The sequence below is a fragment of the Macaca nemestrina genome, chromosome 5, assembly GCF_043159975.1.
Source record: "Macaca nemestrina isolate mMacNem1 chromosome 5, mMacNem.hap1, whole genome shotgun sequence".
Lineage (NCBI taxonomy): Eukaryota > Metazoa > Chordata > Mammalia > Primates > Cercopithecidae > Macaca > Macaca nemestrina.
Genome location: NC_092129.1, coordinates 41679272 through 41693942, shown reverse-complemented (window position 1 = coordinate 41693942; position 14671 = coordinate 41679272). Strand labels below are relative to the sequence as shown.

Here is a 14671-nt window from a genome sequence, read left to right as displayed (position 1 = left end):
GCCATTTGCTTGCCTTGGCCTCCCAAATTGCTGGGATTAGAGGCATGAGCTGCCGCACCAGGCCATTAACAGCTTCCTTCACTGGAAGATGTGTTTCTGTTTTTGTTGTTATTTCAAACCAAACAGCTTTGTTAATTTAGGAAGTTTCCAGTGGTGCGGCCCCTACACACCAGATACTATGACCACACATTGGAGGCAAACACAAACAACTCTACAGCAACAATAGAACAGGTGTCTAAAATAAATTTCTAACAATGTATCTTTTAATATTAGACTCATACTTTATTTTGACAAATTTAAGATAGAAAAATATCATAATGTGAATATAGCAGTTGCTCTTTTTGTAACATGGTTTGGGATGTGCAGCACAACTTGAAAGGACTTGCTTTACAGGTGGTCCCTCTTCTGGCTGGGTTTCAGTTAATTCTGAATTATATTCCAGCCATTGCATTTGCTTGAAAGAATATTGGACACAGTAAAAAAAAAAAAAAAAAAAAAAAAGAACAGGTTTGGCATTCAATAATAAATATTATAAAGCAATGAATGGAACAACTTTTAAAATAATTACTAAAAGCAAACTTTAGACTTCATGATTAAAGCTAAGAACTCATATTTTCAAAATAGCTTTAACAGTTTCTATCAATATATAATACAATAATAGGACACCTATTTTTAAAAAACAAGTGAGTAGAATCAGAGTAAATATGGTATTTCAGATGACTATAATCAGTAAACATCAATTCAGTATATTTATATATCATTTCAGCAATATACTTTTTGCCCAGCTGGCAATAAAAACTGTAGTTCTATCATCAAAAATGCATCCCTGAATGTCATCTTTGAACTTATTAAGTGCTCTCATCATTTCTACACTCCATCTTTGGAGGGGGTGGCTTGGGGACTCTTGGTACATGCAGATATTTAGTTATGGTTATAATGACAAAAATTAAATGTGCCAGGAGTCTGAAGCAGAAACCATTGCCTTACTTTGTTAAGTACCTTCACATTCTTTTGTCTCTGTGATGCCTCAGGTGAAGTCACACTAAATAATTCACACAGGTGCTAATTTTGTCGCTCTGTGTCAGTACCTTTCAGCTTCTTTCTTTTCTTCCCTTTCCCACTCCTCAAAGAATAAAATGGGGAGGCCTCTCATTAAAACGTGTCATTTCTAACATATAAAATAAGTGTATGCACATAGGTACATACATGCATCTCCTTCTCAAGGACTGGGTAACTCCTCATTTTCTATCAAATAATCCTTCTTCATATACCTGGTTCCCCTAACCAACCTCCACACCTCGAGGTAAGCATCTTTTAACGACCTCCTGCTCCCTTCTTCAGAGCTCCCAGCCACCAGCGGGACTCCTCGGGGGCTGCCCCTGACCTCTTGCTTGCTCTGCTGATTGGGGCCATCTGCTGCCTCCCCACCTTCTGACGGGCCATTTCCTCCCTCCCCAGGCAGCTCCTCCATCACGAATGGTAGCTGGTCTCCACTTAGCTGCGCCTCCTCTCCCCTGGGTTGGGCCTCCAGGTCCTCGTACTTGCTTTGCTTTCTGGTCTCCATGAACTTGGCCACACAGTAAATGATGGAGCCCAGGGTGTTCACCACCACGCCGGCAATGAACAGAGAGGTGGGTTCCACGTCGCTGAAGGCCACCATGCCCACCGTGATGGTGGCGATGCTCTTTACCACGCCCACGAAGCTGGTGGTCACGGCCGAGTTGATGTAGGTGCAGTGCAGCGTGGTGAAGTTCATGGCGCAGCCGATCAGGATGCAGGCCACGAAGATGCAGACCATAGCTGGGTCCTTCCAGCCAGGGAAGGTCCAGGCGTGGATGGAGTCGGTGCTGGCGAAGGAGCAGATGACCAGCAGCGGAGTGGCGGAGACGGCGATGACGTACTGCGCGGTGAGGGGCCCGTGCTCTGTGTCAGCGCTGGCCTTCTGGATGAGCACCAGGTAGGCGGCGTGCACCAGCACCGCCAGCACTCCCGTAACGTACCCGATGGGGTCGCCCGTCAGGTCGCCGGCTCCTGCGGCGCACAAGGAGGACGGCCGAGCCAGGGCAGGAAGGTAAAAGAGAGAAGACAGCAGGTTGGCGTGGGCGTGGACCCACCGGGAAAACGCGTCGGATAGGAAAGGAGACTGGGTTCGCGCCCCAGCTCTGCCCACCGATTCGAGTGACAGACGCCCGCCGTCCCTCGGCCACCCGTGTCAAATGCGACAGCCAAACTCAGTCAGTGCTCAGAGCGCCTTCCCGCCATATCCCCGGGTCACCCCATCTTCCCCTGTCCACGACAAAGGCCCCGGAGAGCGCAGATGCCCTCGGGGCAGGTGCTGTGGCTTCCCCGAGCTGGCACCGAGGTCACTCCGGCGCGTGGTACCTGCACTCCGCAGCCCCTGCCCCGTGGGGCACCAAAGGGAGAGGGAGCCCCAGCCAGTGGCCTGTAACCCAAAGGGGCCAGGAGCAGGGGAGAACGCCTGTCCTGGCCCCCAGTGAAGCTTCCCCCTGCCCCGGTTCTCGTCTCGCTCAGCACCTGGGTCGTCTGCCTCACGCCCGCAGTCCCCCGCGCGGCACGAGACACCCCGCAGTAGCCCCGGGAGCCTAAGCTTCGCCCCCATCCCCCACCTCCATTCCAGCCCCTGGTGACCCAAGGAAGTTCACGGCCCCCTCCTTCCGGCTTGGTCCTGGCTTGGAGAACTCCAGCTCCCAGGCTCAGGCGGCCCTCCCACCTCTCCCAGAGAATGGGGTGACAGGGGAAGACCAAGGGAGGGGGCAGCAGGAAGAGCGATGCCAGGTGAAGCAGGGTCGAGGGTCGGAAGCCAGGACATTAGGGGGTAGGGGCACTTGCGGGAGGAAACCGGAGAGCTGGGGAGCTCGCTGGGTCTCGGAAGTCCCTTTTGCGAGCTGAGCGACCACTTTCAAAGCTCTCCGTCCCTCTCTGCCTCAGTCTCCCCATCTGGAAGTGAGGTCGTTGCACTCAGTGATCCCCGCGGTCTCTGCCCGACGGAGAGGGGTGGGTGGGGTCGGCTGGGGGTCGCCGCGGGGCCCGCTCACCTGCCAGGGCGGCGCCGCAGGTGGTGATGAGCACGGCCGCCAGCACCCCTGGCGAGGGCGCGCCGTTCTTGAGCACCAGGACGCCGATGAGCATGGTGACCAGGGGCAGGCAGCGCTTGAAGACCACGTACATGGGCAGGCTGAGGCCGCGCAGGGACCAGAGCGTGAGGCTGGACTGCAACGTGGAGAGCACCGCGACCCCCGCGAAGGAGCGCGCCAGGCTCAGACCGAAAGGGGGCACGGCTATGAGCCCGAGGCGCCGCAGCAGCTCCAGGCTCAGCGCCGCCGTGGAGCTGGTCAGGCACTGCACCAGGGTCAGGAAGGAGAACTGGTAGCGGCTGATGAGGAACTTGAGCAAGATGTTGAGGGAGCCCGAGAAGACCCCGTGCGCGATGGCCACCGAGATGCCCAGCACTCGTCCCCGGCACAGCTGCCGCATCGCGCCGGCCTCGCTGCACCCAGCGGTGGCGGAGCTCCGCGACCTGCGCGCGAGGAGCCGGGAGGAGCGGAGTGAGGGCGGCGGGGGCGCCCGCCCAGCGCGGCGGTGAAGGGCAGGGGGCGCCGGCTCGGCTGCAGAGGGCAGCTCTGGCCAGGCGTTCTCGCGGTTCGGCAGCTCTGCGTCCGACTGCCCCGCAGCTCCGGGGAGGCAGTGGCGAGGGCGGGGGACTCCGAAAAGTGGCAGAGGTGGCGGGGGGGCCGGTCTGAGAGGAGTGGCGGGAATCCTAGCGACAGCTATTTGTAAGTGGGTGATGAGCCGCGGTGGGTTGTGTCCCGCGCGGTTTCACCGTCAGGGAAGACGCTCTGCTGAGGGAAGCGGGCGGCTGGGCGCCCCGGGGCGGCTGCCGCAGAGCGGGACGGGGGCTCTTGGGGCGCGGCGCCCCTCTCCTCCCACAGTGCCAGCGGCTCTCGCTTGCCCCTTCCTCCCAGCCGAGGGGCTTGGGTTGGAGGGATCGGGACACAGCTAAAGATTTTAGAAACAGCGCATCAGGATCGAGCGCCGTTTATTGGTCGCAACAAGTGACGGTGCCCCCAGCCCCATCGCCCCGGCGCTGCAGCGGCTTTTTCTACCCACGGTCCCTCCCGGTGCAGCGGCGGGACCTCGTCCAGCTGCCCTCCAGGGAAGTGAAAACCGTCGGTACCGGCGGGCTCCCGAAGCTCCCGATCCCGGCGCCGACGCCCTGGTATCAGCGGAGGAACCCGCGGCCCGGGGCGCTGTCCGGGGGTGCCTCGGGGCCCGGAAGCTGGCTCCTTCCGGTGCCAGGCCACGCGCACCGCTCTCGGCGTGCCTTCCAGAGAGGGTCCCGGGATTATGCGCGCGGCTCCGGGGAAGCTTTCAGGGGGTTCAGTGGTCTCGTACAGCAGCGGAGCCTGGTGGCGGGGACACACATTAGAATTGAGGCAAAGATGTAAATAAGCAAGCGCGCACAAACGAAGTCACAACCGCAAGTAGCCACCACCAGGAACCGAGAAGCTCGGGGGCGACGCTTCCCGAAGCGTGGGAGAAGGCTGGCTGCTCTCGCAGAATGGGGGAGTAGAAGGGGAGGGGGCGGGAACCCGGGGCCCCTCACCCTGTAGGGAGACTCCGCGTAGCATTCTCCGGATCCCAGGGAACTGATTCCAGGGAACCCTCACCCTGCGGGACCGTCGTGGGTTGCTTTCGGAAGCAGGATAACCGGGAGGCAGAGGGCGGGGGAGTCACCACCTCCCTGGGCCAGGGTTCACACCTTTGCACCGCAGGACTTGTGAACTGTGTTTTTCCTATATGACTAAGAAAAAGGGAATTCTAATTTTGGGATGGGAGTAGGGCTTCGGTGACTCTTTCTTCTGAATTCAGTTCCCTGGAAAGTAACTCGCGCGGACCTGTAGTTAAATCAGCAGCAGCCAAGGGTTTCGCCCAGCCGATGGAACCGTTAAGCGCCAGGCAGTTTAGTTTTAAGGCGATTTGAAATTTGTGGCATTGGCCAGGGTTTGGCTGTAAGGGAAAGGTTCGAGATCGCTGCGCTCCAGCACCCCTTTCGTTCACCGCCAGCAGTTTATTTCTCTTAGCCCCGGGGATCGCAACCTCCTAACCTTTTAACGCTGCATCACGTTGCCTTAATAGACAAGATCCATTTCTCTCGCGGTTCTTCTGTTTTCTGCCTCTTACTTCCATCTCTGTGCTGAATGCAGCACACTTCAGCCAAGGTGTTGAAGTCGTGATTTACTGCAACAGGGGAAGAAAAAAAAATTACAGCAGGGATCAGCAGCATCACGGCAGCCCTTCATTTGGGCCAGCATTTTGGGCTTTGGATGCTCACTTTGGTGAGCTCTAGAGAGCTCGGTGTCAACCAGTCCATCAGCTCAGGTGCCCGGCGCCTAGGAGGGCCACCTCCCTGCCCCCCCACAGGTGGGCACTCAAAAAAATGTTTGTGAATGGTCCAGGGTGCCAACTTTCCAGGAATAGCTGGAAAGCATTATACTGAAACACGTGCTTCCGGTTCTCTGGGGAGCTCTTGGTTTTTGTTGCTAAAACTTGTGGTTACATACTATTGGCTGTTTAAGTGACTCTTTTTCTAGAGTTAGTGTTATTTAGGAAATAATGAAGTCTGAAGCACCAGTTCACATTATGTGTATGTATGTGGTATAACTGTATATTCAAAATATATTGATTAAAAACTCTGAAAATTAACTTATAGACATCGGCAAATAACGGATTTCTGCTTCTAGAGACTATTCCAATGAAAGTGTGGCTGCTTTAAGCCATCCCAAGTGCATATTATTAATATAAAGAATTGGCTGCACAGACCTACTTTTGGAATGATTCATTTCTGCCCGCAATTATAATTGCATCCATTTGTGATACTAACATTAGGTAAAAGATTTGGGGCTGATTCAGCTATCTTACTCTTCTCATTTAGGCAAGACAATTTAGCTTAATATTTGAAACCTACAGTGGCATAAAATCGCACATTTTCTCCACTTTGTTGCATATAATTCTTTTGGAAAGAAAAAAAAAAAACCCTTAACCCCCATCTCCCACAAAACCAGATACTAGATGAGCTCCTTCTAAAAATTGTGAAAAACTAAGAATACCATGTTTAGCAAGGTTAAATGATCTAGATGAACAAAAATGTAGATCTAAAGGTCAAATAGCTATTTGACCTATTGGTATCAGGGTACCAAGGGTCTAGACTCAAGCACATCATCTTTGGAGCTACTCAATAAATATTAATGGCATTAAATAAATCCTTTAGTTTATCCATTCATTCAACAAACATATACTACAAGTATTTTGTGCCTAGGTACTCTGTTAGCCACAGAGGACTCAAAGATGAACACACCGCCTTCGTCCTTAGCAACAGTGGGATTGTGTGGCAGAAAACGGGAGCGCCAGGAGGGCAAGTACATCAGCTTGATAGCAGTAGCAGAGAAGGCTTCCTGGAGAAGGAAATACAGTCTCTTTGAAAGCTTATTTCATTATTTTTAATTGTAAAAGTAACACATGCTCATTGTGGTACATAAGAGAAAAACAAATTTATAAATAAGTAAATACGCTCTCTTCAGTGTTCACCATCCCCAACCCTACAACATAGAGCTTGCTGTGCTCAGTGTGGAACCTTTCAGCCTTTTTGTATGTATGTTTTTTTTTTTCTTTTGAGACGGACTCTTGCTCTGTCGCCTGGGCTGGAGTGCAGTGGCCGTATCTCTCAGCTCACTGCAAGCTCCGCCTCTCGGGTTCACGCCAGCCTCAGCCTCCCGAGTAGCTGGGACTACAGGTGCCCGCCACCGTGCCCAGCTAGTTTTTTGTATTTTTTAGTAGAGACGGGGTTTCACCGTGTTAGCCAGGATGGTCTTGATCTCCTGACCTCGTGATCCGCCCCTCTCGGCCTCCCAAAGTGCTGGGATTACAGGCTTGAGCCACCGCGCCCGGCCTGTATGTATGTTTATACACACACAAACTCCCCCTTTAAAAAAATAACAAAACCAGGATATCGTATATATTTGTCTATAATTTCCTACTTTAAAAAGCATGTATTATGGGAATTAGCCTTCTAGATAGTCCCCAGTGATACCTGCTTCCCCACATTCACACCCTATGTTAACTCCTCCCACACTGTACCAGGGTTGGTCTGTGTAGCTAACAGAACCTGGCAGAAGTGATGGAGGTCACTCCTGACTTTAGTTTATAAAACACTGATGCTTCCATCTTGTATGTCCTTTTTCTTGTATCATTAAGTCTGGGGAAGCCGAATGCCACATTGTAGGGACATTCTGCCTATGGAGAGTCCCAATGTGGTTGAGTAATTGAGGTCTGATAACCATGGAAATAACTGTGGTGTCATGAGAAAATCTGAGCTCAAACAACTCAGTTGTTTCTGGATTCCCGACCTATAGAAACTGTGAGATGATAAATGTGTGTTGTTTAAAACTACTAAGTTTTGGAGTGATTTTTTACATAGAAATAGCATATTTTTTCAAATGACTTATTATTTTCAATAACTGTTCTACAGTCTATGTCTACCCTTTCTGTAGACAGGCATTTGGGTTTTAGCAAATGATGTAATGAATACCCTTGGACATAGCCATACTTCTACAGGTATTTTGGGAAAAGGGGAGAGGGAATCCTAGAGGTGAAATTGCTGGGTCAAAGGGTAATTTAAAATTTTGGCCGGGTACGGTGGCTCACACCTGTAATCCCAGCACTTTAGGAGGCTGAGGCAGGTGGATCACTTGAGGTCAGGAGTTCAAGACCAGCCTGGTCAACATGGTGAAACGCTGTCTCTACTAAAAATACAAAAATTAGCCAGGTATGGTGGCGCATGCCTGTAATCTCAACTGCTCTGGAGGCTGAGGCAGCAGAATCACTGAAACTGGGAGGTGGAGGTTGCATCTGTGAACTATTTATTGATATCCTTGTCCAACTTTTGTTTGGTATCTTCTTAGTGACTTTATTTATTTATTTATTTATTTTGAGACGGAGTTTCGCTCTTGTTGCCCAGGCTGGAGTGCAATGTTTTGATGTCGGCTCACTGCAACCTCCACCTCTAGGGTTCAAGTGATTCTCCTGTCTAGGCCTCCTGAGTAGCTGGGACTACAGGCATGCGCCACCACACTCAGCTAATTTTTTATATTTTTAATAGAGATGGCGTTTCACCATGTTGGCCAGGCTGGTCTTGGACTCCTAATTTCAGGTGATCCACCTGCCTCAGCCTCCCAAAGTGCTGGGATCACAGGTGTGAGCCACCATGCCCAGACTTCTTAGTGATTTTTAAGAGCTCTTTGTGAAGTTTGGCTATTAACCATCCATTCTGTGTATGTTGCCAGTATATCCTTTCATTAGGTCCTCTTTTAGCTTTGCTAGTGATGTGTTTTGCAATTTTAATTTTTGTATGTTGTCAATCTTACTCTTTATTTAATGCGACTTTTATTTATTTTTAATTATTATTATTTTTTTAGATGGAGTTTCGCTCTTGTTACCCAGGTTGGAATGCAATGGTGCAATCTTGGCTCACTGCAGCCTCCGCCACCTGGGTTAAAGAAATTCTCCTGCCTCAGCCTCCCAAGTAGCTGAGATTACAGGCACTCACTACCATGCCTGGCTAATATTTTGTAGTTTTAGTAGAGACGGGGTTTCGCCATGTTGGCCAGGCTGGTCTCAAACTCCTGGCCTCAGGTGATCCGCCTACCTTGGCCTCCCAAACTGCTAGGATTACAGGCATGAGCCACGGTGCCCAGTCTAATGTGACTTTTACATGATGGGTAAGAATTTACCGAGCCAAGAGCAGGGTAGTCCAGGCACATAGACCAGCCGAAAACCTGCATCACTTACACGAGGAATTTGTGAGCACACTGGTTGAGTGTGAAGAGAAGCGGTACTGTAGACAGAGGCAAGGGCTATCCCTGGAGGACCCTGGCTGCTTGGTTAGTAAGCTTGAATTTTTTCCTATAGGTAATCCTATAAGCAGAGAAAGGTTTTATACTGAAATTGATGTAATCAGATTGCATTTGAGATCCATCTCCGGCAGCTGTGTTGAGGAGGAGGGCTCTGAGGACACAGAACTGGAAACAGACACACCATTTAGGAAGCTGCTGCAATTGTCCAGAGAAAAGCTAATGATGGCTTGAACTGGAGCAATGGTGGTTGGATTGAGGGGAAGAGATAGAAGGAAGCAGTGTTTAGGGGGTAAAAAGGATCTCATTCGATATATATGGAGAAGTGGGAATAAGGGAAGGACCAAGGATGGTGTTTAGGTCTTTAGCTTGACCCAAATGGATCTTTTATAACAGCTTGACTTTTGTCAACAAATGAAAAAGCATGTGCAGGAGGAAAAGCTGGGTTAGCAGGCAAGTGAGTTTGGTTGGAACAAAATGAGCGCAAAGGCTTGTGGGAAACCCAGGTGGGGAAGGTAGGTGTACAGATTTGGGAGTATTCAGTATTAACATGAAACTAAAAAGCATTTAAGTGGATCAGCAAATACAAGGAGAAGCCTTTTAAGTAAGAAATTCGAGTTCATTTTTGGAAGAGCCACATTATTGCTAAGATACACAGTTAAGAAGTGCCAAAGGCAGAAAGGATAGCTGACTCAGCCTGGATCTCCCTGGGCGTGATGGACCTTGGTAGGGTCACTCCAGACTAAGGCTCAGCTTAGCTCTTGAGACTTGGAAACTCAATTCTGTCAATTCCTTCAGGAATAATCAGGATCTACTCACCAGAGAGTTCTACATCTTACAACTATTTCTCAGTGTGCCAATTTCTGTTATTCTTAAGAAAAGGAGGCTATGTGGCAGGACCATGGGTTTAGATTCAATCATTCCAGATTTCAAATTCATTTCATTATTTTTTGGCTATTATGACTCCTGAGAACACTGGCTTCCTTGTCCTGAAAACAAGGAGGGCTACCTTGCAGGGATGTTATAGAGATTAAAAGTGATAACATATATAAAGCATCTCACATGGTGCCCTGACCACAAATCAGTAACTGAGTTTTCCTTTATCCACTCTTTAGTGCTGTTCTGTCACTACAGGTACAGGAGGAGCTTGTGGGGAGGCCCGCAAGATGAAAGCTAAAAGCTCAGCAGCCAGGAGACAAATGCTGATTTCCCAACCCAGAAAGAATGACTGGTCATCCTCTAAAGTCCAAAAGCTGCTTAACTTGTGATCTACCAAGGATTCAAAAATCTTGCACATTGTCTTTCAGGAGAGAATCCTTAGAGTTTTCCAATTCTAGTTCCAGGCAACCAACTGGATAAGCATTCACCCACTCTCACAATGATACCTGAGTTATATATTATGAAGCTAGTGTTCTAAACATCTCTAACATTCCTGGAGTAGAGGGAAAAAATAAATCAAGGGAGAGGTTAGTTTTTAAATTATAAGTTTTTGTTTCAAAAGATACATGATAGAACATTTTATTAATAAAACCTCTTGCATTCTAGAAGGAAAGGAAATAATTTCATTGTAAATATTATCTGGGTAAGATATTTTTGAGACAAGGTCTTGCTCTGTCACCTAGGCCAGAATGCCTTAGCCTGGGTCACTGCAGCCTCAACTTCCCAGGATCAAGTGATCCTCCTGCCTTAGCCTCCCGAGTATCTGGGACTACAGTAGGCGCATGCCACCATGTCTGACTACTTTGGGTTGGATACTTTTAAGGGTCTATCTCAAATTCTGCTGATACAGAGAACACCCATTGTAAACCCACTTTTACTGACCACACCTTAGTATAATGCCGTTAGTTCATATAGAGGCAAGCAGCAAAAAAAACCGCTGTCAAACTCATCAGTGTGACAACTCTAAGGATGTGGCTAAGCACCATGTTCACTGCAGTATACTTAGGTGGTTAAGCGGTGTCCTCTTTATCGAACCTCTCAAAAGCAATCTGTATTGCTGATCTAAGAACCAAAAAAAGCTGAGCACCGTGCCACGTGCCTGTAGTCCCAGGTACTTGGGAGTCTGAAGTGGAAGGATGGCTTGAGCCTAGGAGTTCAAGACCAATTTTGGGCAACATAGTGAGGCTCCATTCTCAAAGAACAGAAAAAAAAAAAGAAAAAAAGAACCAAAAAGAGCTGTATTTTCCCTGAGACCATTCATTCATTTAACTAACAGTTGCTGAGCCCCTTCTGTTGCCTGAGCCAGGCAGGGTGCTAGGGCCAAGCCTGGCACAAGGACAGAGTCTGCCCTCTAGGCTATAGGCACTGAACTGTGTAGCTGATCAGATTTCCCATTTATGAGGCTAGAAACCTTAGCGGTAAATCTTTGGCCCAGTCAGTAGTAACTTTCCAGGACTTTGAGGTATGTATACTGAAGCCCCACTCCTGGCTCCACTTTCTCTCTCTGGTTCCACTTCTTAATTTATGCTGTTTTGCTTTTATATCTTAAGCTGTCTTAAATTTTTTCTGCAAGAAGTAAACAAGCAAATTTATAAAGGCAATATATATATATTTTAGTTTATTTTTGCTCTGGTTATTATGAGCACATTTTGTTCTTTAAAAAGAACTTAAGAATTATAATCTTTACCACTTATAGTATATCTTAATATTATATAGGAAATATAAGTGTTATGCAAAGTAGTTTGATTTTTCCCCTTTAACGTCCTTTTTTTTTTTTTTTTTTTTTTTTTTTTTTTCCAGTTCATCTGCACCTAGAGCTTTTCAAGAAACCTTAGGGAGGTGGCAAGGAGCATAATAGCAGTACTTAGGCCTGGTTTCAAGGGCAATAGCTAGAAGCCTTAGTAGGACCTAAAACTTTGTGTTCAATTGACAGTTTAAAAAATTTTTGATATTAGAGAAGTAGGAAGACAAAATTATAGAGTCATAAGTATAATATCTAAAAATATGTGAATAAATGCTAAAAAAAAAAAAAAGTAAGCTCTTAGCTCATGGAATCATGTTCTTAAAAACATGGCACCAGTCCCTGAGAGAATCTCACTCAGTCTATGTGTCAAGCACTGAGTAGATGCTCAATAAACAGCTACTAAATAAAAGAATAAATATATTCTAGTGTCCTGTTACTGAACCACAGATATATCTATATTACATATAATACTGTATTCACATATACAATGTATTAGAAAGAGCAGTCTTTTTGGGGAAGTCATAAAATGATAAATGATCAACAGATATAGTTTATTTATCACAACAGTGATTGTATTTTACATCAAAAATGACAAATTAAAAATGAAATATATCACTATCTATACAAGTATAACCTACTGAGATCCCATATTTTAATCCATTTTATGACCCAGAGACTACATTTTAATAGATATTATAAGATACACCATAATATTAATTATTTCTTAGAATTTTAAGAAATATGGCTTATGTATCAGGCTTAATGAGTGAGCCAAAGCCTTTATCAGCTCCCTCAAAACTGATAAACTGGAAAGATTTGAAATCTGAATAGCATATAAAAGCATAATGTCTATGTTTTCCATAGTTAATTTATTTGCTGTTAGGCAGTTCTTCAGCCAACATCCTCTGTTTCTGACCAGAGTAGTGTATCTCAAGCAGGAATAGTAAGACAAGCAGGGTCATAGATCTTTATTGTTTCATCCCAAGAACAGTCAGCCACCTAGAAAACAAAAATGAAGTAAGAAGAAATGTATTTAGATGTACAAAAATTCAAAATTGGCAGCAAAAACCCAAGTCATTTAGAGTGTCGTAAATCATCCACTAGTAAACATATTTTTGAACAGGAAAAACATAGGGCTAAGTTTTTGATAAAAAGTCTATATTCCCTTTTTAGGATATACCTCAGGGTATTCCAAATGATTCCAATTGATTGAGTATATTCCAATTGGTATATTCCATTTGATTGAGGTTTCCTATAAGAATGTCCACCACCTTCACTCCACCCAACAACTACATAATTCCCTACCATCTGAGAGAAATGTTGAAAAGATACGTTCCAGACTGTGAACGAGATGCTGTGCTCAATATTGTGGGGATGGAGAGGAAGATAAAGTAAAGCTCTTGCCTTCAAAAAATGGCTCATTCGAGACTGACTGTGGAAGGTGCACTAACAGAGACTCTTAGGGGGACTATATGACTCTAGCTGGGACAGTGTAAGACAACTTCACAATGCCATGGCATTCCCACCGGACCTCTGTAGGAGGCAGACACAAAAGACAAGGACATTCACATCTACAAAGCCATAGGAAAACATGAAGGGAAGAAAGTCCAGGGTGTTCAGGAACTATGCATTAAAAACTTAGTGTAGCAATGTCTCCAGGTATAAAATTAATACATGAAAATGAATTGTATTTCTATATACTCATTTTTTAATAGAAATGGATGAGGCAATTTTTAAAATTTATGTGGAAATGCCAGGACTTAGCCGAAAGAATCTTGAAACGAAACAACAAAGCTGCACTACTTACTCTAGCTGACTTACAGACTCAGCATGAAACTACTGTAATCAAGACTGTGCAGGATTAGGATAAAGACAAGTAGACCAAAGGAAGAGAACAGAGTTCAGGAATAGGCCCCACACTAGGACAAATGGCTTTCAACAAAGGTACCAAAACAATTAAAGACAAAAGGAAAAGTCTTTTCAATAAATGGTGGTAGAACAACTGAATATCCATAGGGAAAAAAGTGAATCCTGACCCCAACTTTGCACATAAAAATGAATTTGAGATGGACCACAGACCTAAATATAAAAGCAAACAGTATAACACTTTTAGGAAAAAAAATAGGAAAATATATTCTCAATACAGAGGTAAGTAAAGACTTCTTAGGGATACAAAAAGTAATAATCACAAAAATTTGGTAAGTTACTCTCAATCAAAAATAAAACTTTTGCTCATCAAAAGACACTGTTAAGAAAATGAACAGGCAAGACACAGTTAAATAAAAGATTAATAAAATATACACCTGACAAATAACTTGTATCCAGAATATATAAAGAACAAATACAACTCAATAATAAAAGACAATCTAATTAAAAATGATGGGCAAAAGTACGCACATAAAAAAGTGCTCAACATCATTAGGGATTAGGGAAATGCAAATAAAAGTAACAATGAGATACCACCATATACTCACATTATGGCTAAAATTAAAGATTGACAACACCAAATGTCAGCAGGGATATGGAACAGCTATGATCGCATAGATTGCTGGTAGGGATGTACATGGTACCACCATTTCGGAAAACAATTTGGCCATTTCTTACCAAGTTAAACACATACCTATCTTTTGACCCAGTAATTCCACTCCCAGATATTTGTCCAAGAAAAATGAAAACATATATTTGCAAAACAATGTATACAGGAATGTTCACAGCAACTTCATTCACAATAGCAAAAAATCGAAAACAAGGCTGGGCGCAGCGGTTAATACCTGTAATCCCAGCATTTTGGGAGGCTGAGGCAGGTGGATCACCTGAGGTCAGGAGTTCGAGACCAGCCTGGGCAGCATGGTGAAACCCCGCCTCTACTAAAAATACATAAAATGAGCTGGGTATGGTGGTGCATGCCTGTAATCCCAGCTACTAGGGATGCTAAGATGGGAGAATTGCTTGAAACTGGCAGAGGCTGCAGTGAGCTGAGATTGTGCCACTACACTCCAGCCTGGGTGACAGAGTGAGACTCTGTCTTAGAGGGAAAAAAAAAAAAAAAAAGGGAAAACAA

The 14671-nt window shown here is 46.0% G+C and overlaps 2 protein-coding genes across 2 annotated transcripts in view; both read right to left on the bottom strand.

Annotated features, from left to right (window-relative positions):
* Positions 1-241: 241 nt before the first annotated feature.
* On the bottom strand, positions 242-6908 carry LOC105465680 (solute carrier family 35 member D3). Its single transcript, XM_011714254.2, has 2 exons — positions 3057-6908; positions 242-2031 (listed from the first exon to the last, which is right to left on the bottom strand). Exons 1-2 carry the CDS (start codon positions 3493-3495, stop codon positions 1220-1222), a joined length of 1251 nt encoding a protein of 416 aa, XP_011712556.1. The 5' UTR covers positions 3496-6908; the 3' UTR covers positions 242-1219.
* Positions 6909-12132: 5224 nt separating this feature from the next.
* Positions 12133-14671, bottom strand: part of LOC105465679 (peroxisomal biogenesis factor 7) — a 92776-nt gene continuing 90237 nt past the window's right edge. Inside the window, exon 10 of the mRNA XM_011714253.3 lies at positions 12133-12609. Within this exon, the coding sequence (XP_011712555.2) occupies positions 12541-12609 (69 nt within the window). The 3' untranslated portion in view covers positions 12133-12540. The remainder of the gene's footprint in view (positions 12610-14671) is intronic.